The sequence below is a fragment of the Aquila chrysaetos genome, chromosome 21, assembly GCF_900496995.4.
Source record: "Aquila chrysaetos chrysaetos chromosome 21, bAquChr1.4, whole genome shotgun sequence".
Taxonomy (NCBI): Eukaryota; Metazoa; Chordata; class Aves; order Accipitriformes; family Accipitridae; genus Aquila; species Aquila chrysaetos.
The window spans coordinates 22778301-22803033 of record NC_044024.1 but is presented as its reverse complement, the minus strand read 5'-3'; the positions used below and the strand labels follow the sequence as shown (position 1 = coordinate 22803033).

The window sequence follows — 24733 nt, the reverse complement described above, 5'->3', positions numbered from 1 at the left end:
GAGAAACCTGAAAGACATGATGGTTCCTGTTCACACTGCTATAAGGAAAAAGGGCACGGGGGAAAGAAGTACAGGGGAAATGCCACCCATATAACTTCCTAAAAAGAATAGGTCACTTGATACCTGTCTGGAGATAGACTAGGACTTTGAGGGAGGCAGTTAAGTAAGTGTGAGATACCCTTTGACATCACCAGGGCAATGTAAGGGAGTTGCTGAGTAATATGCTGAAATAATTCTTGGAAATGTTTGAGCAGAACCTGTTGCTGCATGTGCTTCCAGTCTTTGCATGTGAATTTGGGGCCGTCGTTGGCACTCAGCTCTTTGTTTCTGATCCTGAGCTGAATGTGCTGAACATACATTAACACAGAAACACAGATTGCAAGGTCTGTAACTATAGCAATATATCTACAAATGTGACCCTCTGCACCTAATTTCAATATTGGCATTGGTGAGCTGCCTTGTAAGATGGCACTTATTTTTTCTAGTAGTAATTCCATGTCAAAGAGGAAATATAAATAAACTCCCCAAACAAAAGAAGCAAGGAAAAAATAATTCTTTCAAACATTTGAGCAGGAACAATAGGGTAGGATATGCACTCTCTGGGGAGAGCTAATGGCTGAAACCGATAGGAGCACAGTGCCTGCCTTTCTCTGCTTTGTAACTAGCACAAACCTTTGCTCAACCAAAGATTATTTATAGCAAATGTTATGGCAGAAGCATGTGTGACCTGTAGGCTCCCTGCTAGGGGAAGAGCTTTCCTGTACTGTCTCTGGGATACAATAGACAATTATTTAGACACTATCTTTGTCTCAAGATATAAACAATTAAATGCTGGCTACTGATTTCTGTTCATATGTTCAGACTACGGGCAGCCATGCTTTTTTACTCAAGGATTTTTGGAAAAGGAAGGGATTTTTAAGGGGTTCAGTGCAGAGAAATGTCATAGCTGTAAAGTTCCTGAGGCATCTCTACTAAATTGACTAATTGGGAATGCAAAGTAATGTCACAAGCATCATAAAGTCGTTGCCTCCTAGCATCCTCACGAAGGATGGCAGCCAGCGGCTCGATGTTGTTCAACTGACGTTAATGGGGCGTGTATGGGTGTAGACCCCTGAATCTGCCTGTACTGTTGCATTTTAGCTCATCACTGTGGTATTAGAGTACCTTCATCTGCTACTGGATAGTAATTAAATGTTCTTATATATAATTAACTACTTTCAACTGACTACTGAACAGCTTAAATAATCTACATGTAACGGCAGATATTTCTATATTATAATGGCGTCAGTTGGTACCAAATACCTAAGAAGATTGGGAAGACAGCTATTGTGCATCAAAACATAACCTTGTTCTGGAAGATGACTACTTTTTCAGGCTCCCTCATTTTATTGGGGGTCCCTGTGCATCCTGGGTATCAGTAGCAAAAGTATCCTTTTGGATCTGTTTGATACTCACTTTAGTTTTATTTTCTGTATAGCAAAATAATTTAGAGTTGCAAAAAAGGGCTTATGAAAATGTGAAGGAGCGTGCAAGGGCTAATGCTACCACAAACACAATGCTGGTTAAATGGGCAAAGGGTGTATTCTCATCTGCAATTCATGGGTCAGCTGCATGAGTCTGGAGAAACATTTAGCAACAGGTACAATGCCAAAGCCTTCAGGGCTCTGTGCAGAGCCTTGCTCTGAAATTCAGCTTCAGTAGTTAGAAGTTACATCTTCATCTTTTGATTGCAATTAACATGTGCTTTTATACCTCTGTGTTTTCTTTTTGAGTTTCTCCTGCTCAGCTTTGCATGAGGAGCTAGATGATGGCTCTCTCCCCTTTTCTGTGCAGGCACTGCATATATTGCTGTTGCTGACTCAGCGGACGATTTTAGGGCTCAGTGTGATGCAGAGCCAAGTACTGGTACCCTGGTGAGCTGCCTGGCACCTCTCTGCACCGTCACACCATTTCATCAGGCCCACCAAGCTCCGCGTGTGGAGCCGCTCATGTTTGCAGTGAGCTGGTCTCTCCTCTGGCAGTACCAGCACAAGTCCAGTTTATCTGACAGATGCAGTTGAGCAACTCTGTCTCTCCCTTGGCTGCAGGCAAAATGATTCCCCTGCTCTAATTTCATTGTGTTTAGCCATCACACAAACTCTAAAGCTTCCAAAAATGGGAAGGAAGTAATGTTTAAATTATACATGAGTGAACTGATTTACTCAAACCGAAGTTTTGAGTTCCGTCCTTATGAATACAGGGATGGAGCTATCTGTCTGTGCATCCATCCGTCTGCCTGGTGACTATTGAATCAGCAGAAGCACAAACGCAGATCCAGTACTGTAAAAGCTTTGGCTTAAACCAGTGAAAACCGTGTCCAGCAGATGCATGCTGCCACAGGGTAAGTGGCGTGTTTGCCTAGTGTTAACTTGTCTGGTAGGTTGCCCTCAGTGATGGAGTGAAAGCATTGCTGCACATTCCCTTCTGCCACTGAAAACTCAGTGTTTCAATAAGGTCTGTGGACACCCGACTGGAAAAGGATTCAAACTGCTCTCCTGTCTGCCTCCTGCTCCTAATGAGGGGGTTTAACTTCCTGTGTAACCTATTTTGCAGAGCATGTAAAATGCTGGTTAAATTCTATGGTCGCTTCCTATGGGCACTTGCTCAGCGCTCCTCAGGGAGCCCAGCACCGGAAAGCCGTAACTGCGCTTGCTAATGGCCTGGAGATCCCTTTTGCAGATGTTTCACCCAAGTCTCTTCTCCGTGCTCCTTCTACCTCTACTTAAAAAAATTAATATGCAAGCTGCAGTACTGCCATGCCTGGCCGAAGCTCAGCAGCAAACCGTCCTTCTCGTCCCGTAAACAAGAGGTGCTGAATTTTTGTAGGGGCTGCAGCAGTTTGTGGTGCGGGTGGCTGCGAGCTGGGGATCTGCCGGTGGGGATCTGCCAGGCGGGCAGGGGCTCGAGCGTGGCTGGCTCCTGCCTGCATCCTCTGGGAGCGTGCTGCAAAAGCGTGAAAAAGCGGCTTTGCAGTTGGTCTTTGGAGCGGCACCGAGAGAGGCCGAAACGTCTGCAGAGACATAACAGAAAGGGGGTGAAGTCACGATTCTCTCCCTATTTATTTGACCTAAATACACTGAAGTAACTGTACCCTCATGAAAGAGATAATTTCCTGACGCTGGAGAGCTTAACATCTGTTTCCTCCCATTTTTTTTTGTTGGTAGAACATGGTAACGGAAGAACTGGCGGGGTTTTCTTTCCTCTTTTTCTTTTGTATAGCAAGAGGCGCTGCATGCTTGGGCTAAATACGCTCTCTGAGAGCAGACAGGTTTCTCTCAAGGGTTATATGATCATTTGTTCTCTATTTTCTCTCCTTCCTGCCTCCCCCCGCCCCTCCTGGAGAGGAGCGGATACACCGAAGCCCAGGCAGGACTTCCTTAGCTCAGCCATGCCTTCTGGCAGGCTGCGCCGCGTGCCCTCTCCCCGTCACCCCCCTTCCCCGAAAAACAATGGCCAAAGGCTCCTTCTTGTTTGTTATTTTGGATCCCGCAGAGGAAGAGCCGAGTGGAAGATCGTGTCCCCGGGGGCCCTCGGTGCATTCCAGCTCCGGCTGCTGCCTTGCAAGGCTGCCGGTGCCTTTGCTGTGCCGTCTCCAGGCCGTCAGTGCAAATCGGCAGCGCTGTGCGATGCTGGGGGCGGCCAGTGGGTTTCGAAGCAAATTTAGCGCTGCTGGAAGGTGGGAGAAGGGGATGGAGAGCCTCGGAGGGGTGTCCTGAATCATTGCTCCACAGCAAGAGCAGATCCTGTCCTTTGAACATCCAACGCAGCACAGGTAGTCGTGGTGCCAGGAGGAGCTGGGGTTTTGTACCAACTATTTCTGACGTGGCTTGAACCTTCTCGTGTGCTGCTAGTATCTCCTTTGCAGTTGGGGTGTAGTGAGCCTCAGACCCTCTGTACTTTGCCTCCAAAACCCTAGAGGTCGACCTTGGTTCTCTCCAGGTGCTTTCTGCCAGAGCCTCTGAGGAGGAGAGCACATTTCTCACGTGTGATCTATCTGGACTGGCCCAAGGGCTACCACACCACCAATTTCCTCTTTGATCTCTTCAAAGCCTTCTTGCTCCTCAGGGCCCCAGTCAAAATAGTTCTTTCGGGTTACTTGGTAGAGGGAATTTATAAGTTGACTGTAACCTGGAATATGCATTCTCCAGAATCCCACAATGCCTAGGCATGCCTGGGTTTCCTTTTGTTGACTGATGGGGACGTGGGTGTTACCTTATTGAGCACATCTATTGGGATGTACACCCTGCCACCCAGAGACTGATCACCTTGGAGCATGCTCCCATGTGGCATTCCCAATTCGTTGTTTAACCTTACAGACAATAATCAAAATCAGACTCACAACATGCAGTGGTACGAACAATATGATTACACAAGGATATGGAAGGAACTGAAAGGCCCAGCAAGGTTACAGCAAAGCTATAAAGACCTGTCCTGGAGGAGAGGAAGGGGTAGGTGCTGTTCTTTCCTCTCTCCACAAAGTATGTCTCAGGAGAAAAGGGGGTAATTGCTGATTTTCTCTATGAGATGGTTCTCAGAGTACTGGGACAGCAGCAAGGTAGGACCCAAATACTAGATCAGGCTCAAGGCCAGTGCTTTTATCATAGCTCTCCCAGGCAAAGCAAAACAAAGTGATAGACAACACAGCAAACAGCAAAAATTGAAAACAGTCATTAACAATTCTTGGAGTTTATTGTAGAGCAAAAAATGGATCAAGCACTGGAACGTGTGAGGAAATGCATATGTCGGCTCCTGAAGTAAATACACCAGCCTCGCAATCCACAGCAGCCAATCAAATAACTGAACAGGTATAACAGCTAGAAGTTTAATCTAGCACACAACAATCGCATCTGTTATTATCTTGAAACTCTTGAGCCCCTCGGTGGGTGCCAGAAAGGTTATGGGTTAACCCTGGCAGGCTCCTAAGCACCACATGGCTGCTTGCTCACTGCCCCCCCCCAGCCCCCAGTGGGATGGGGGAAGAGAAAAGGAAGAATAAAAGCAAGACAGCTTGTGGGTTGGGATAAAAATTGTTTAATAAACAAAGAAGTGGAAGAAGAGGGAAAGAAAACAAAACAAGCAATGCAAAGGCAATCCTTCCCTACCCTCCCATGGGTAGACTGGTGCCTGGCTAGCTCCTGAGCAAAAGATGGCTACCCTCTCTAAACCCCCTCTTTTCCCTTTTTATTGCTGAGCGTGACATTACATGACATGGAATATCTCTTTGGTTAGTTCAGGGCATCTGCCTGGTTGTGTCCCCTCCCAACCTGTTGCGCACCCCCCAGTCTATTCACTGAGGGGACAGAGTGAGAAACAGAGAAGACTTTGAGATTGTGCAAGCACTGTTCAGCAACAGCTAAAACATTAGTGTGTTTTCAGCACTGGTTTGGTCACAGATTGAAAACACAGCACCATACAAGCTGCTATGAAGAAAATGAACTCCATCCCAGCCAGACCCAGTACACTGGGAAGGAGGTAGAATCATAGAATTGTTTAGGTTGGAAAAGACCTTTAAGATCGAGTTCAACCATCAACCCAGCACCACCATGCCCACTAAACCATGTCCTGCCCACCTGTCGTGGTTTCAGCCCAGCTGGTAACCAACCTCCAGTCTTGGCTGGGGGGGGCCAGCCGGATTGGCAGATCCTCTAGTATTAACTAACCAGGTGGATTTTGCTAAATGTGTATCCCAGTGTTTAAAAGTCCCACCCCCCATTGCTTCCAGTGTAGTTTTCAGCAGTCCATTGTATCGTTCGATTTTTGCGGAGGCCGGTGCAATGACAGGGGATGTGATACACCCACTCAATGCCATGCTCTTTGGCCCAGGTGTCTATGAGGTTGTTTTGGAAGTGAGTCCCGTTGTCTGACTCGATTCTTTCTGGGGTGTCGTGTTGCCATAAAACTTGTTCTTCAAGGCCCAGGATAGCGTTCCAGGCAGTGACATGGGGCACAGGTTATGTTTCCAGCCATCCGGTGGTGGTTTCCACCATTGTAAGCACATGGCACTTGCCTTGGTGGGTTTGTGGGAGTGCGATATAGTCAATCTGCCAGGCCTCCCCATATTTATATTTCATCCATCGCCCTCCATACCAAAGGGGTTTTAGCAGCTTGGCTTGCTTAATTGCAGCACATATTTCACATTCATGGATAACCTGCGCGACAATGTCCATGGTCAAGTCCACCCCTCGATCACGAGCCTGTGTATATGTTGCATCTTTACCCTGCCGGCCTGAGGTATCATGGGCCCACCGAGCCGTAAACAGCTCACCCTTATGTTGCCAGTCCAGATCCACCTGAGACACTTCAGTCTTGGTGGCCTGATCCACCTGTTGGTTATTTTGATGTTCGTCAGTGGCCCGACTCTTGGGTACGCGAGCACCTACATGATGTACTTTTACAACCAGATTCTCTAGCCGGGACGCAATATCTTGCCACAGTGCGGCAGCCCAGATGAGTTTACCTCTGCGCTGCCAGTTGCTCTGCTTCCATTGCTGTAACCACCCCCACAGGGCATTTGCCACCATCCATGAGTCAGTATAGAGATAGAGCACTGGCCACTTTTCTCTTTCAGCAATGTCTAAAGCTAGCTGGATGGCTTTCACTTCTGCAAATCGACTTGATTCACCTTCTCCTTCAGCAGTTTCTGCTACTTGTCGTATAGGACTCCATACAGCAGCCTTCCACGTCCGATATTTTCCCATAGTGTGACAGGACCTGTCAGTGAACAGGGCATATTGCCTCTCATTTTCTGACAGTTTATTATACAGTGGGGCCTCTTCAGCACGCGTCACCTCCTCCTCTGGCGACATTCCAAAATCTTTGCCTTCTGGCCAGTCCGTGATCAGTTCCAAAATTCCTGGGCGATTGGGGTTTCTGATGCGAGCCCATTGTGTGATCAGTGCAATCCACTTACTCCACGTGGCATCAGTCGCGTGATGTGTAGAGGAGACCCTCCCTTTGAACATCCAGCCCAGCACTGGCAGTAGGGGTGCTAAGAGGAGCTGTGTTTCAGTACCAGCCACTTCTGAGGCAGCTCGAACTCCTTCAGATGCTGCCAATATCTCTTTTTCAGTTGGAGTATAGTGGGCCTTGGATCCTCCGTATCCCCGACTCCAAAACCCCAGGGGTCGGCCTCGGGTCTCCCCAGGTGCTTTCTGCCAGAGGCTCCAGGTAGGACCATTCTCTCCGGCTGCAGTATAGAGCACATTTTTAACATCTTGTCCTGCCTGGACTGGCCCAAGGGCTACTGCATGAACAATCTCCCGCTTGATTTGTTCAAAGGCTTGTCGTTGTTCAGGGCCCCATTTAAAATCGTTTTTCTTCCGGGTAACTTGATGGAGAGGGCTTACAATTAGACTGTAATTTGGAATATGCATTCTCCAAAAGCCTGCAACACCTAAGAAAGCCTGTGTTTCCTTTTTATTAGTCGGTGGGGACATAGCTGCTATTTTGTTGATCACATCCATGGGGATCTGACGATGCCTGTCTTGACATTTTATTCCTAAAAATTGGATCTCCTGTGCAGGTCCCTTGACCTTACTTTGTTTTATGGCAAAACCAGCCTTCAAAAGGATTTGGATTATTTTCTTCCCTTTCTCAAAAACTTCTTCTACTGTGTTGCCCCATACGATGATGTCATCAATGTATTGCAGGTGTTCAGGAGCTTCACCCTGTTCCAGTGCAGCCTGGATCAGTCCATGGCAAATGATGGGGCTGTGTTTCCACCCCTGGTGCAGTTGATTCCAAGTGTACTGGATGCCCCTCCAAGGGAAAGCAAACTGTGGCCTGCACTCCGCTGCCAAAGGGATTGAGAAGAATGCGTTAGCAATGTCAAGTGTGGCATACCACTTGGCTGCCTTTGATTCCAGTTCGTATTGAAGTTCTAACATATCCGGCACAGCAGCACTCAGCGGTGGCCTGACTTCATTCACGCCACGATAGTCTACTGTTAGTCTCCACTCCCCATTAGATTTCTGCACGGGCCATATGGGACTATTAAAGGGTGAGCGAGTCTTGCTGATGACTCCTTAGCTCTCCAATCAACAAATCAGCTTATGGATGGGAATCGGGGAGTCTTGGTTTGTGTGATATTGCCGCCGGCGCACCATTGTGGTAGTAGTTGGCACCTGTTGTTCTTCAGCCCTCAGCAACCCACAACCGAAGGGTCCTCAGAGAGGCTGGGCAAGGCGGACAGCTGTTCAATTTCCTCTGTCTCCAATGCAGCTATATCAAAGGCCCACCGGTACCCCTTTGGGTCCTTGAAATACCCTCTCCTGAGATAGTCTATGCCAAGGACGCACAGGGCCTCTGGGCTAGTCACAATGGGGTGTATATGCCACTCATTCCCAGTTAGACTCACTTCAGCTTCCAGTGCAGTTAGCTCTTGGGATCCCCCTGTCACACCAGAAATGCAGGGGGGGTCTGCCCTTTTATAGCTTGATGGCATTAGGGTACATTGTGCACCAGTGTCCACTAGAGCCTTATATTCCTGTAGGTCTGATGTGCCACGCCATTGAATCCACACCGTCCAGTAGACCCGGTTGTCCCTTTCCTCCATCTGGCTGGAGGCAGGGCCCCTCTAATCCTGGTCAGAGTATCCGTTACTCACTTTTCGCAAACATGAATCAGAAATCCCTTCAAGAGGATCAGAAATGAGATCAGCCTTTCTACTCTGTCTGGGGGACTGCTCATGGGAAACTGGAGCAGCATTTTTCCAAGAAGAATCCTCTTTTCTGATTGCTTTTTCTCGCAACTCATGTACCCATGCATTTAGGATTGAGTTATGTTCTCCATCCCACTTTCTCATGTCCTCTCCATGGTCACACAGGTAAAACCACAGGTTAGCCCATCATGTGTACCTTCTACCTCCTCTTTCTTGAGCAGAGGAAAGCTTACTCCTAATAGCTGCGATGTGGGCCTGTACAGGTGGGGAGAAGTTAATATCCACTTTGAATTGCTGGAACTCCTGGGACAATTCCTCTACAGCTGAGACACAGGCCCGTAGGAAGGAAGAGAGACGTCCTTTGTATTGCTGGAGTTGGACAGCCAGTTTGTCCATCATTTGTCCATAGCCTTCTTTCCAGGACATTACTGCCAATGAGTTGGCATAGGTTGGTGGTGCACTTCATAGAAACTTCTGCCGCATGGGTTGTGTGCATTGGACCTCATCTGGATCTGTACGTGACTGCTCATTTTCCAGATCATTATAAATCACCTCCAGCATGGCTAATTCCCTCAGGTACTGGATACCTCTCTCCGTGGTGGTCCACTTGCCTTGGTGACATGTAACATCATCCTTGAAGGGGTATCTTTCCTTCACACCTGACAGAAGTCGCCTCCAGAGGCTGAAGACTTGTGTTTTTCTCCCAGTTGCCCCCTTCCCTAGACAGGGATCCCAACTGCTTGGCTTCCCTACCCTCTAATTCCAAACTACTGGCCCCATTATCCCAGCATTGGAGCAGCCAGGTAACAATGCGCTTACCTGCGTGGTGGCCAAAATCTTTTTGCATGTTGTGCAACGCACTCAGGGATAGAGATCGGATGATTATTTTGGGTTCTGCCTCTTCCTCCTGTTCTCATGATGACCCTGGTTCACTTTCATCCCTCACTAAGCAAACTAATTTCTTTGTGTATTTCTTCTTCTGTGTAAGGGCGACTGATACTGGCACAGGTTGGTTCTCTGGTTCAGCCGCAGTGCGTGTCGCTGTGGTTTTCCTTCCGTTATCCCTGAGGGTGCTGCCTAACATCAGGCAGTGTTTGGTAGATACTGGCCAGGGCCCACCACCACCAGTGTGGTAAGTATCCAGCCTTGGGGCAGATCTCTGGCTGGTATTCTTAAGAAACTTTTTTGTAGCCCTAAACAAGCCCTGAAACACATTCAGGAGACATAGCACTAACAGCATGCTGCCTTGCACATCCCAAGGATATTCAAAATTCTCAAAAGCTGTTGTAATTAGCCAGAAGGAGAAAAGGGAGGTGAATGAACGGGTGAAAGTGTCCCCCCCGACTTCCCCATAGATTGGGTGCGATTACCAATAAATTCCCATAGAAGGCGCCCGAAGTATGGAAATGATATCACTGCCGCATACAGATACCAGCTTAACCTCATGATCAGTGATGTAATAATTTCATAAGTCGACATTACCCTGTATAGCAAACTGAGAATCCTGATCCCTCTCCCAGAGGTGAGAAACTTAACTGCAGGGAATACACAGAGCATATAAGAACTGACACAATGCCACCATGTGAACAAATGAAACAACATTGTGACTAGCGACTATTTAACTAATATAAGAAAAGTGTATAAAAAAATCTGTTTTAACACGGTCTGGCCAGATTTGTCGTTATCTCAACCCTTCGTGCCCCACGTTGGGTGCCAAAAATGACTGTTGTGGTTTCAGCCCAGCCGGTAACAAAGCACCACACAGCGGCTCACTCACTCACTCCTCCCCGCAACCCTCTGGTGGGATGGGGAGGAGAATCAGAAAGGAGAAAAGAAAAAAAAACCCCGGAACCTCGTGGGTTGAGATAAGGACAATTTACTGGGACAATACAAAAAAAAGAGAAGTTACAACAACAACGGTACTAATAAAAGAATATACAAAACGACTGATGCACAGTGCAACTGCTTACCACCTGGAACCCAATGCTCCACCACTTCCCCCACCAAAAGCCAAGAGCTCCCCCCAGCCCGCTCCCCATTTACATACTGGGTATGATGTCACATGGTATAGAATGGCTCCTTGGCTAGTTCAGGTCAGCTGTCCCAGCTGTGCCCCCTCCCAGGTTCTTGTGAAAATTAACTCTATCCCAGCTGAACCCAGGACACCACCCAAGCCCTTTCCTCCTGCCATGTGGCTTGTGTGTTCCTGTGGCTCTTTGGGTGAAAACCAAAGCCAACGTATCTTCTGTTTGGTTGTTTGCCCGTCTAGCTCTACTTGCACCCATAAATGCTCCCCTTAGTGCAAGGGCAGGCGAGCAAACCTCCGGCCACAGTGACAGGAGCGGCTGGTGGGAGTAGGGAGCTGTGCTAGGTTGGGACATGGCATCTCCCCGACCTCGCTGCCTGCCTGGGTGGAGGCTGGAGCACTCCCTTGTCAGTCTGCTCTGGTAAGTGAAATTGCCTCCCGCTCAGAGGCCTCATGCCGAGGCAGTGCAACACAAGCTTGGATTTACAGTCGTGTGACAGGTCTGAGTGCGGGCGAAATTAATCCTTTGCAAAGATGTTTCCCAAAACATCTGCTGCGTTCCCTTATATTTTCCTCTGAGGGGTTGTGGTTCAGTTGAGTTTTAATGGTCTCATGGCTGAGAGAGTCCTTATAAAGTACTAAAGCCTGAAACTCCATTGTAGGTCCCTTTTCCTGACAGAGGTCCCAACTGTCCAGCATTTTTGGTGTTTTTTCTAGGTAGGGGGCAGCTTTACTGCACGAAATATTAAAAAACCCCCACATACTTCTGCTAGTTGCCTGAAAACTGCAGTGATCTGAAGTAGATTTCAGGAATTGTGCGCTGCCAGCCTTGCAAACAGCCTGAACTGTGCGGTGTTAAATGGGCAGTTTCTTTCCTTCGTTGGGATCTCTTGAGAAAACTCATCTCAGCCTGGATCAGACCTTTCCTAATTGATGCTTCCTGGCTAGCTGGTCTCCCTACCCTGTTGCCTTTGGTAGGCATGTGGACACCCTTATTTTGCTATGGTTGTGGATAACTCCTGTAAATTTACTAAGGGCCAGCGCAGAAGAACGAGATTGCCCAAGAAAAGTGTCAGTCCCTGAATGGTGGCTTGTGACAGCACTGATTGCTTGGGCCTGATTCTGTGTCCTTTAAGTCTCTGAGAACTGTTGACTTCGCTGGTCGTTACCTGGGCCCGTGGTGTTATTTCTGCTCTTGTATCCGTCTGCTAAATAACACTTAAAAGGAGCAAAATTGCTATTACTCCCACCTGTATCATGCAAGAAAAGCCTTGTTGCCAAGGAAATGTTATGCAATCCTGAGTGAGATACAAAGTACCTGGTTGTTTCTTAAAAGATTTGGATAATACAAAAATAATGGAAAGAATTTGGAGGGGGAATCATGGCCATAGATACAGATGTTTGTGTAACACACCTGGTGCCATTAGCTTGGGATTTTATGCAATCCTAACTTACTTGTCCACCTCAGTGACCTGGAAAAGGAAGGTCAATTTTCAGAATGAAGGGCTACTGCTTGTGTGACAAGAAGAACAACAGGGTCTTGTGCAGCGGGCAGGGTAGGGACCCGCATAGCTCCTGTAATTAACTAACTGTTGTAGTTTTCTGGCTAATAGGTGTTCTCAAAAATATGTTCAAAGCGTTTCTTCAAAACCTCCTTCTCGTGCGCCCCAGAAAGATGAGTAATGGCTCATCAGATACTTTCACGGCTGTTCTCCTCCATACTTAAATTTTATTTTGTCATTATGGGCCTTAATGCCCCTGAGCCTGTGTAGTTTGGTTGATAAGGCCACCTTTTTTCTCTTTGGCTTATTTAAAGCATAGGTCTCCCTCAAGCATGCTGCTGTTGTGTGTTTGTACAGTGGCAGACGCTAATTTTGGTGGCTGTATCAGTTGACAGAGCATAGCAGATTTTGGCACCCAGTTGGGGAAGACTGAGCAAAGCTGGCTGAAATTTGTTGAAATGAAGAGAGTTTGCCTCGGTGCTGGGAGGCTTTGCTCTGGGTGAGGCAATGCCAGTCCTCGGCTGGATCTGGTTCAGGTGAGAGTGCTGGGATTGTGGGTGCTAACAAAGTTGCCCTGCTGTGAGTTGGTTCCTGCCAAGGTTAGCTAGTGATTTCAGTGCGTGCAGTCCTGCAGGCTTAATTGGTGTGAATTAGACAACAACAAGGTGCTTTTCTCACTCTGAGTATTTGCTAGCAGCTGGTCAAAAGGCGTTTTGAGCACCACACCCGTGTCCTGCAATTCCGCTTATCCCTCAGGGAGAGCTTTGTCAAAGCAACGGTGATGGTTTCCAAGATTAGGAGATGTACAGGTGAGGCTGTGGTGGAAGGGAAGGCCTAGAGGAGCCACCAAGCACTGGTCCCCTATTATTTAGAGCACTCAGGTCTGGCTTCGTGGTGGCAGCTCTAGTTTACGTCCGGTTTAAAGCTGCTTTTAAAAAAATTAAATATATATATTTTTTAATTTTAAAGCCACCCTTGCGCCCTGCGTTTCTGGGTTGTGTTGCTTCTTTGGGGAAGGCTGTGCAGGATCTGTCTCCTGTTACAGGCTCTCTTTTGCTTGACACATGAGAAGCAGCCTCTCTTTCCTCTCTGCTAGCATCCCTCCAAAGCCTTTGCAGACAAGCCTGTTTCCTTTGAATCTTCTTTCCTCATGCAGGATCCACCCAGCCAAAAACAATAAAACATAAAACTGGAAAGAGAAAACAAAAAAAATAGGGACCTTTTGTGATTTTTGTCTTTTGCTGCCAGTTGGCTGCACAACTTGAAACTACTCAAATGGTCTTTTTTCTTCCGCTCCTTCAAATCCATTCAAATGTGTTACTCTTTAAATTGCAGCAGGGATGTCTGTGAATAACTTGCAGACCCGGGGTGAGAGCCCAGGGAATGAGGAGCTGGTCTCCTCCTTGGGCACCAGTCCCGCTAAAGCCTTGTTTTTTAGGGAACAAAAGCTTCCCGTGATCTCCATATGGACCCAGGGCAACACAGCTCCTGTGTGAATTTATGCTACGGGGTTTAAGTGGTGGCAGGCAGCGCCGAGGCCCCAAAACAGGCCTTTGCCTGGGGAAGGAGGTTCTCTTTTAAAATCTCCATCGAGATTTTAAAAGAGTACAAAAGGCAGCAGGCTGAGTAAATAGATGGCCAAAGCAAAGCGAGGAGGCGTGTGTGGAAGTTAATTGCTGTACAGTCAGGCTGTGTAACTGTGTGGGGTGTGTTTGGCGAGGTGTTGGTAGCGGGGGCTGCGGGGGCCACTGTGAGGAAAGGCGGGGGCTGCCCAGTGCTGGGCATGGCCGGCTCCACAGCGGCCGCACCACAGCCCAGAGCGGAGCCCGTCAGTGGCGCTGGCAGTGCTTCTCTGGAGACATGTTTAAGAAAGGGCAAAAACACCAGAGAGGAGTGAGGGGGGATAAAAGAGCAGTGAGAAAGAGCACTGTGAACCCTGAGGTCAGTGAAGATGGGAGGGAGGAGGTGCTGGAGCAGGGGGATGTTCCTTGATGGGAATCACGGTCTGTGGAGGCCCCATGCAGGGGAAGGTTCTCCTGACAGGAATTGTGGCCTCTGGAGGCCCCATGCAGGAGAAGGTTCTCCTGACAGGAATTGTGGCCTGTGGAGGCCCCATGCAGGAGAAGGTTCTCCTGACAGGAATTGTGGCCTGTGGAGGCCCCATGCAGGAGAAGGTTCTCCTGACAGGAATTGTGGCCTGTGGAGGCCCCATGCAGGAGAAGGTTCTCCTGACAGGAATTGTGGCCTGTGGAGGTCCCCATGCAGGAGAAGGTTCTCCTGACAGGAATTGTGGCTTGTGGAGGTCCCCATGCAGGAGAAGGTTCTCCTGACAGGAATTGTGGCCTGTGGAGGTCCCCATGCAGGAGAAGGTTCTCCTGACAGGAATTGTGGCTTGTGGAGGTCCCCATGCAGGAGAAGGTTCTCCTGACAGGAATTGTGGCCTGTGGAGGTCCCCATGCAGGAGAAGGTTCTCCTGACAGGAATTGTGGCCTGTGGAGGTCCCCATGCAGGAGAAGGTTCTCCTGACAGGAATTGTGGCCTGTGGAGGTCCCCATGCAGGAGAAGGTTCTCCTGACAGGAATTGTGGCCTGTGGAGGCCCCATGCAGGAGAAGGTTCTCCTGACAGGAATTGTGGCCTGTGGAGGTCCCCATGCAGGAGAAGGTTCTCCTGACAGGAATTGTGGTCTGTGGAGGTCCCCATGCAGGAGAAGGTTCTCCTGACAGGAATTGTGGCCTGTGGAGGTCCCCATGCAGGAGAAGGTTCTCCTGACAGGAATTGTGGCCTGTGGAGGTCCCCATGCAGGAGAAGGTTCTCCTGACAGGAATTGTGGCTTGTGGAGGTCCCCATGCAGGAGAAGGTTCTCCTGACAGGAATTGTGGCTTGTGGAGGTCCCCATGCAGGAGAAGGTTCTCCTGACAGGAATTGTGGCCTGTGGAGGTCCCCATGCAGGAGAAGGTTCTCCTGACAGGAATTGTGGCTTGTGGAGGTCCCCATGCAGGAGAAGGTTCTCCTGACAGGAATTGTGGCCTGTGGAGGTCCCCATGCAGGAGAAGGTTCTCCTGACAGGAATTGTGGCCTGTGGAGGTCCCCATGCAGGAGAAGGTTCTCCTGACAGGAATTGTGGCCTGTGGAGGTCCCCATGCAGGAGAAGGTTCTCCTGACAGGAATTGTGGCCTGTGGAGGCCCCATGCAGGAGAAGGTTCTCCTGACAGGAATTGTGGCCTGTGGAGGTCCCCATGCAGGAGAAGGTTCTCCTGACAGGAATTGTGGTCTGTGGAGGTCCCCATGCAGGAGAAGGTTCTCCTGACAGGAATTGTGGCCTGTGGAGGTCCCCATGCAGGAGAAGGTTCTCCTGACAGGAATTGTGGCCTGTGGAGGTCCCCATGCAGGAGAAGGTTCTCCTGACAGGAATTGTGGCCTGTGGAGGCCCCATGCAGGAGAAGGTTCTCCTGACAGGAATTGTGGCCTGTGGAGGTCCCCATGCAGGAGAAGGTTCTCCTGACAGGAATTGTGGTCTGTGGAGGTCCCCATGCAGGAGAAGGTTCTCCTGACAGGAATTGTGGCCTGTGGAGGTCCCCATGCAGGAGAAGGTTCTCCTGACAGGAATTGTGGCCTGTGGAGGTCCCCATGCAGGAGAAGGTTCTCCTGACAGGAATTGTGGCCTGTGGAGGCCCCATGCAGGAGAAGGTTCTCCTGACAGGAATTGTGGCCTGTGGAGGCCGCATGCAGGAGAAGGTTCTCCTGACAGGAATTGTGGCCTGTGGAGGCCCCATGCAGCAGCATGGAAAAAGCATGAGGAGGAGGGAGTGGTAGAGAGGAACTGTTATGTCCTGACCGTATCTCTCCCAATTCCCCATTCCCCTGTGCCCCTTGGGGTGGGAGGTAGAGCCATCAGGAGTGAAGGAGGGAAGTTGAGCCATGGGAAAAGCGGGGTGGGTGGGGTTAAGGTGGTGTGTTAGTTTTATCTTTGTTTCTCATTATCCAAATCATTTTAATTGGCAATAAATCAAATTAATTTTCCCCAAGTCAAGTCTGTTTTGCCTGTGACAGTAATTGGTAAGGGATCTCCATATCTTTATATCAACCCATGAGCTTTTTCATCTTACTTTTTCCCCCTGTCCTGTTTGGGAAGGGGGAGTAATAGTTTGGTGGAGTGGACATCTGGGAGCTGGCCACAGTCAACCCACCACAGTAGCAAACATTCATTTTTGCTACCCTAAGTACAGTTGGTGCCAAAAATGCTTGGCACAACCCCTGTGTCGCCTGTAGTGAAAGCCAGATGACTGTTGATCATAAAAAAGCACGATAGTAGTTGTTTCTGTTAAGGTTTTCGACCTCACTTGGCTGTGCTTTGGTTCCTTGGTGCCTCTGCCGCCCATGGAGGTCTCACGGGTCATTGCTTATTGAAGATAGACATGTGGTGGCAAGGTAGAAAGAGAGGCTTACTTGACTGAATGCAAGGGTGAGCCTTTCCTTGTCCATGAGGTGTCCAGGGCAGTAGCAGCTGCATTAATAACCTTCGTTTTAATAGAAATAGTGAGTGTAATGGGGTTTTTTATAGATACAGGGACTGTTCAAGAGCAGTAAGAGTAAAATGGATGAGAGCAGAGAGTGAGCTTCATGACGTTGTGTCAGAGCGCTGCAGTGTGACTGCCTGTTCTCCCTCTGCTCGGGGGAAAATGGAGTTTTTCTATTGTCAAACCTGTGTCTCATGGGCTGTACCCCTTCTTGCTCCTGCTCTTGCATCCTTCTTCCACCTGAGAGTAGGATTGGGAATTGGGGGAATTTAACCCCGTTTAGTGCCTGGCATGTAGTTCTGCATGTCACAAAGGTAGATAGCAAACCCAGGACCACCTTATGAAGGTGTAGCAGGGAGACAGGGCAGAGGTACACCAGTGGAAGGGAAGCTTTAGGATCTGTACGAGCAGGAGTTCAAATGTATTCCCACAAAGGGTTTGGAGTGGTTTCCATTGCTGTTGCATATAGGGTATTTGTAGTTTTAATTCTGTTCACTTAGGGTGGAACTCACTTGAGGGGAACACATGTGTTTTGTGTAGCATTGAGTGGTGGCCAAGCAGCTTTCATTTAGCAGTGCAGTTCCAGCAAGGGATTTCCTTGCTGGTGCCATAGCTATAGTAGGAAAAACCTGGCTTGGATATTCCGTGAGTTTTCTGATATTGTAGTATTTCAGAATTGCATTGGTTCCAGGAAAAGGCTCATCCTGACTTTTCTTTGAATGCCTGCCTGAAGAGACTGAATTCATTGGGAGTGCCTTGCCAGTTCCTGGCAGATGGGGCTGGTGAAGATGACAGTGACATGCGCAGGGACGCTTTACTGTAATTTCCTCTTTTCCTCTCTGTCATGTACTCTGACGTATTTAGAGTCCTAGTGATTTGCAAAACGAAGATGTGATTTATGATATTCTGTGTATACTTTGTGGTAACTTTATTAATGCAGGAAGTTTATTTGCGGTCACTAAATCTTCAGTCATTTAAATCAGCTTTAAGTTGCTTTAAAATTTATATGGTTTGGGAGCAAAATTTCAGCCTCACTGAAATCAATGGCAAAACCACCACTGCCACTGGGATAAGATTTGACCTGTGATGCTTTAACAAAAATGTCTTCAAAAAAACCTTTCTGCTCTTAATTGCATTCCTTTGTTCTTTTTTCCTTAAGTCTTGTGAAGACAACAATCTGAAGACAATGCATCTGTGACCCCTGATACCAGCTTGTGAGTTGGGGCGATGGAAGTTATAGAGGGTCGCCAGCATACTGGTCCTGTGATAGCTCCAAATGGATATGCAAGCAGGATTTTCCACGCAAACATGGAGGAAGGTAGTACTGACACACTGGAGGTCTGTGGTGCTGAGCGCTGCACCTCCAGTGATGCGATCTCGAATGAACGGGAGGAAGCACCCAGGTATAAGAAGGTGACCAAGGGCAACCGGATCTGGAATTTTGTTAGACGAAGGAAAGGACTCTCTACGAATAAAGGAAGACCCCAGTCCATGATCCTACTGGGAGTTACCTCTGAGGTCTCAGAATTAAAAAAAACATCCTTCTTGGACAGGGTAAGGCCATTAAAAAAGGGAAGAACCTCCAGGATGCCTAAGAATGTGGATTTGAGAGCATCCAGAGTTCAGGTTGCTTGTGACCCTGAGGAGGACCATCAAGCCAGTGGGCAAAGAGCTGTCTACAGGGTTAAGAAATTGGGTGACAGTCGGAGGCCCTCCCGCCACTCATATGCGGGGTACATTGACGATTTGGATTCTTCTTTTGAAGACATAGAACTGAATATCAGCATTCCTGAAACTGATGCCAATGAAAGTAAATGTCTCAGGGATATTAGTGTCAGATTACACAGTGAAGGTAATGATAGTAACTGCCATAGAATACCAGCTAGAAAGAGCGAGTCTTTGAATTTTGAAAACTTCAGGAGTCCTGCAATTACAGAAGGGGACAATCAAAAGAGGTGTACTGTGCTCCCACAGGAGAGCAGAAGAGGAAGAAGCTCTGATGTCTGGAGCTATCTGAAAGGAATTTCATTAACTAGCAAAGATAATTCAAAGCTTCCAGATCAAAGGGCTGAAACCAATTTCCAGAACTTAGAAAATATAACTGATCATTCTACTCCTTATTTCGACTTTGATATGAGATGTGAGGAGAATCTCAGCCAGCGGAAAAAATCAAACAGTGCAACCAAAGCCACTCACTTTGGGGGTGTTGTGAGGTTCTTCACCAGTGTGGCCGAGGCAGCTCGGAGGCTGCGAGGCTCCTCAAGGGCATTTTCACCTGATGAGAAAAGGCCTCAGCGGAGTTTCCGAAGCTGGAGGCAGGATGTTACCTCCCACAAGGAGGACTTGGTTATCGAGAACGAGAGTGCAAGGGCCTTCTGCACGGTGGGAGCATGTCTGCAGTCCCCAGATTCAGGCACATGGGACAATCTGAGCTTTGAGAGTTTGGTAGGGAAGGAGCCCATGCAGCACTGCAAAACCACAGGAGTGTCACAAGACATTGGTTCCTCTGCCCTGGGCAGTGAGAATGATAGATTTAATGAAACATCACTTTCTCCCTTTGGGCCAGAACCATCCATCTCCCACCTGCCAGAGCTTGCAGATGACTGTTTCACTGAGCTAAATACTAAAGACCCCTCCGAGGATCTGATTGACATTTCACAGACAACTCCGACTAAACAGATTCAGGATTCGGGCAGTATTCCAGAGAAGACACAGGTTGTGGGTGGGGACCTGCCATGTTCTCAAGGTCTTCGTGTGAATAATCTGGATACTGCAGACCTGGGCCATTCTTCAGCTGCAGATGGTGACTTTTCTGCAGTAACCGAGGCTCTGATCCACCTTCCACAGACATTGCTGACTAAACTTGACACCGAGGACATGGCGTGTGCTCCAGTGGTTGCTAAAGACATGGATTCATCTTCAGCAGTGGCTCAGGAGCTTTCAAAGACAGAACTGGATATGCAGGACTTGAGAAATCCTGAGCTGCCTTGGCAAGACTTGTCTAGAGGTGAGCTGGGGATTCGAGACTCTGGGAGAACACTGGAGAAGACACAGGTTGTGGGCAGGGACCTGCCGTGTTCTCAAGGTCTTCCTGTGAATAATCTGGATACTGTGGACTTGGGCTGTTCTCCAGCTGCAGATGGTGACTCTTCTGCAGTGACCGAGGCTTTGATCCAACTTCCACAGACATCGCTGACTAAACTTGATACTGAGGACATGGCGTGTGCTCCAGTGGTTGCTAAAGACATGGATCCATCTCCAGCAGTGGCTCAGGAGCTTTCAAAGACAGAACTGGATATGCAGGACTTGAGAAATCCTGAGCTGCCTTGGCAAGACTTGTCTAGAGGTGAGCTGGGGATTCGAGACTCTGGGAGAACACTGGAGAAGACACAGGCCATGGGCAGGGACCTGCCGTGTTCTCAAGGTCTTCCTGTGAATAATCTGGATACTGTGGACTTGGGCTGTTCTCCAGCTGCAGATGGTGACTCTTCTGCAGTGACTGAGGCTCTGATCCACTGTACACAGATGACCCTGACTAAAGAGATTCAAGACACTGATAGTACTCTGGAGAAGACACAGGTCATGGGCAGGGACCTGCCACGTTCTCAAGACCTTCCTGTGAATAATCTGGATGCTGCAGACCTGGGCTGCTCTCCAGTTGCTGATGTTGACTTTTCTGTAGTGACTTTTTTAAAATGTGCCACAGTTAAAGGACAGGTTTTAGAGCAGACTGATTGCCGCATTAAAAAGCGTGGAACCACTTCATTTGTAGAGCAAAACTCTGTGGAGATAACAGACAGCGGGGAACAATTTAACTGTAACGACGAGTGCCATCCGTTCCAAGTGCACATCTCTAGAATTGTCTCCTCTGGACGGCTCAAAAACGGAAAGGTATGAGTAACTTTTACTATAATATTTTCAATAAGACCATGCTGTTATACATCTTATGAAGATGCTTTGCACTTGCAAGCGTTTTTATGTATCCCTCATTGGGGTTTTCAGTTAAGTAGACTGTCATATGAATGATGGCAGTAGATACAGCTTTTATATCAGTTTGAGAGGAGCCAGTTAACTGGCATATCCCTAAGCTATTAGTGTAAACTTCCAGAGCTGCTCTTCCTATGGCCCTTTGGCCATTTGTTTCTATCAGTGCCTCTAGAAGAAGGCTGTAGCAGAAATTTATATATTTGTAGGCACTACCGTTAATTTTTTTCCTCTCTGCATTTAGTTAATTTGAAGTAGAAACTTGTAAGAAGAATGCTTTCGACAAATTTAGAGTTTTGAAGTGTGATGTGGACAAACGGCATTCAGCAATTTCCCTGTGGCCCTTGGGTTTTCTTACCTAAAAAAGTAGTAGGGGTGGTGGTTGTTGATTTTTGTTAGCTGGTGCTGGTTACAACACAGCATCTAGAATACCAGAGTCCTGGCACACAGTGTAAGAACAGAGAAATAAAAAGAAGGCCCATGTCCTGTATAGCTCATCAGATCATTTCTCTGGCAGATCTAAATGAGCTCTCTCCCTGCTCCAAACCTGTCAGAAGTTGTGTGGCCTCGATCGTTTGGTGCTGAGCCTGTAGCAGAAAGCCTTGCCAAGGGGCTGGGTGCATAATGTGAGCAAAATGCCTTCTTAATGTGACTACACGCTGAGTGGGGGTCTGGTCAGAGCTGCCTTGCATCTGTTTCTACACAAAATGACATAGCCTTTTGGGAGGTTAAATATCCATCCCTAGGTGAAAAGTGGGCAATGGTGGTGGCTCTAATGATGGCAGTGCATTCCTGTTTGTTACAAGCAAGTCTTTCAAGCCCTTAAGATTGTCAAAACATTTGAGTGGACATTGCATTTTGCACTAGGTTCTGGGTATTACAAATCTGTCTTGTCCAGCTTAACACTAGGAAACCTCAGAAGTCCCATGTACAAGGGAATCATACATGCAGGTTGAGAAAAGGCCTCCCGAAACCAATAGACTCCCCCGTTAACTCTCAGCCTATCACTGTAGCACCTGCGCATGTATCTCTGTGTGTGGAGCAGAAATCTGTGAGCAGTAGCAGTCATATCAGCTGTGCAAGGCTCGTGTTGCTCTGTGCCAGTTGTGGAATCAGTACAGGTTTGTGAAGAAACCATGGTAGGACCCAGTGTGAAGCCCAGCTGTTTTCTTTTGGATCCCTGCTGATTAGCTGAGACTGAAATGATGACTTTTTTTTTTAAGATGCCAGGTAGGGAAATTGGGTCAATTTGTGAAGAAACTTTCTCCTTTCCTTTTGGGCTTGGAGTGACCAGAGATGTTACAGAGGTGATGACATTGTTCCCTGTTGGAATAGGGGTCACTGTAACTTCTGAGCCAAGAGGGGAAGTGTTTGAAAATTGGCAGCAGATTAGAAATGCCGGGGGAAAAAAATCTGAACTTCTGACTCCCAGCTAAAATGGGCAGTACCACTGTTAGTTATTCCTGGATTTGTTTTTCTGCTCCATTTTGTGTAATACAAAAAAATAAAGACAGCTCGCTGTGTAATTCCAGGCACTTATGAAGTGGGGTGAATAGTGGTTAGTCACTTCTTGTGGTCTCTGAAGAAATGTTTTTAGGAGGAGCTTGAATGAGAGGGCTGTGGTTTGATATCCCTTCACAGGGACCAAGCTGAAAGTATTCTGGGCAGGAGCAAGATAACAGAGGCACGAAAGGGTTGAGTGGAGCAGAGGAAAATATTGGCACTCTTTTCCTAGATCAGCCACATCTCTGCTAGCTGAGGGCACTAGCTGCATGCCTAATCGCAGAGCTCTTAGGGCAAAATCTGAGCAATTTCCCAGGTCAGCTGTGTGAACAGGAGATGCAGTAAGCCCCAGCTCAGCTGTTGCAGCTTACAAACATTACCAAGAAACTTAAATATGGTGCTTGAGATAACTGGACAGGAAACCTCCCCCGAGTTCCCGTCGAGTGTGGCGATAGCAGTACAACCTCCGGACTGCCGTGGCTTCCGGCTTCACAAAAGGCCTGCTACCTTACTAGGCAGAAGCAGCAGCAGGATGGAAGGGAAAGCATACAGCTCACCCTGGTTGGTGGTAAACACCTTCTGCATCCCAGAAACTCGGTCTAGAGATTTAGAAATGCACAGTGATCTGCTGGCAGCATCAAACCCAGAGCAGTTAAGATTGAGGCTAAAGAAAGGACACCCTTCGATAGGAACGGACCTAGAGAGTCTGCCAGCAACTCCAGTAACAAATGTCCTGAGATACCCGAGGGATTTGCTTGCCTATCTCCCATCAGGGAGTGGCACTCGGAAACGTTTTACCAAAAATAAACATGCAAGAGGAATAACTTCAGCCTGAGCGTGACAGTAGCAGCAAACTCCAGCCTCTTATTGTTTTAGGGCTAAATCCAGCTCTTTGCTGGCACCTGTTCACCAGTACAGTTGTTGGCCCTCCTGCCTCCACTCCAGGCTGCTCTGCATTAATTGAAGGATTTGTATTTCAAGTGAAATGCTCAACCACAAGTAGGGAGAAGGTGCTGCCAGGATGGGGTGGCTTGGCATGGTCAGCAGCTCTAAGCCAGCGCTCTGGCAGTTTTAAAGTGTACTAGCAGCGTAGCGCAGAAGTAGCTCAAGCACATATTTTCAAAACAACCTACACATCCCACAAAAAGCAAAAAAGCACTGGTTCTCACTGAGGCTCCCTGCCTGAATGTGTTAGGAGATGGTATAAGAGATTGAGGCTGGTGTAGCACAAAGGGTGCTGGAGTGGGATTTAGGGGACCTGTGCATTGGTCCTAGCAGTATAGCAAACCTGTTTGGCTGTATTCTCCTGCAATTAATGCCCCTGTTTCTTGCTTTCCTAGTCTTGCCTTTTAAAATTTTCATGTCTTTGGGCAGGAGCTGAGTGATGTTATAGACAAGTAACAGCTCAATAGGATTTGATCTTAATGCTGTAAAGGAAATAGCATTACAGCAGCATTTAATAAGAAGAGCAGCTGTAGAAAGTTAGAAAACCACTTCTCAAACTGTCCTCCTGCCTAGTTGCTTTCAGACCCCATCCCAACTTCTCATTTGTTCCAGGAACTTGTGAAACAGTGGAGATAAAAACATCTTGGAGCATTGAACAGTAAAGGTCAAAACAGATCGTCATTTGGAAATGAATTACTGATTGCACCTTTCACGCTGCTGCAACTCTGGAGTGAAAGTGCCTTCCTTAATTTAAGAAGTAGATATGAGAAATTAACTGAAAGATGACATGGAAGTTTTACTAGATTTTGGCCAGTTTAAGGCTCTCACTTGCAAACTATAAAAGTCTCCGTTTTCCATGTCCCCACTGAAGTGAGTTATCCTCATCCCACCTCTGAAAACACCACAGCATCCCAACAGGGAGAATGCTGCTGCAGGGAGTTAGGCATAACCTCAGAATTTGTATTTGACCACTTCCGGTAGCTTGAGATGATGCTTAGGTGGAAGGAAGCGTTGATACCACATAGACTACTTTGTGGTTCCAGCATTTCCATTGGAGTTTCAAACCACCTGATGTGTCCTTGGACAGGGTTTTGGGGGGGATTCGATACCACCTTTTGGGAATGACATGAGGAAAGGTTGCAAAATATGCATTTGACTTCATATTTCAGGCATCAGTTTAGAGTTTTTAGGACCCAGAAACTTGATTCAGGCTTATTGCTGGCAGAGAGATCCTCCCTGTTCATCTCGGGGTCACGCACAGGGACTGGGCACTGCAGAGCATTTCGGCTTGTGTCACTCTTGCAGTGAAGGAGCAGAGGGTTTTCACTGCAGTCTTTCTATGCCCTCTGCTGGCTTATTTGTGAAATAAGAGTTTATGGAACAGAAAACCTTATCTTTTCCTTTAGGATTTTGAATTTTATCTCCAAAAGGCTTACAGACTGGAGCTTGCTGCTGGCCGTTGTGGCTGCACATAGGCACCACTTGGCTTTGTGATGCCATTTTCTGGGGGAATTATGATTGCCAGAAGTGTGAAAATGAAATTTCCACAGGCTTGTC

General features: G+C 47.8%; 1 protein-coding gene across 9 annotated transcripts in view; it reads left to right on the top strand.

Moving 5' to 3' along the window:
• The window catches only part of ARHGEF9 (Cdc42 guanine nucleotide exchange factor 9), a 239427-nt gene that overhangs the window by 26611 nt on the left and 188083 nt on the right, over positions 1–24733 (top strand). For 5 of the 9 annotated variants that reach the window (XM_041118918.1, XM_041118921.1, XM_041118919.1 and 2 more), the window contains exon 5: positions 17904–20635. In XM_041118918.1, the coding sequence (XP_040974852.1) occupies positions 17972–20635 (2664 nt within the window). In that variant the 5' untranslated portion in view covers positions 17904–17971. Of the gene's footprint in view, positions 1–17903; positions 20636–24733 lie in introns of those variants that run through there. The other 4 variants (XM_029996470.2, XM_029996468.2, XM_029996471.2 and 1 more) reach the window with 2 other exon arrangements.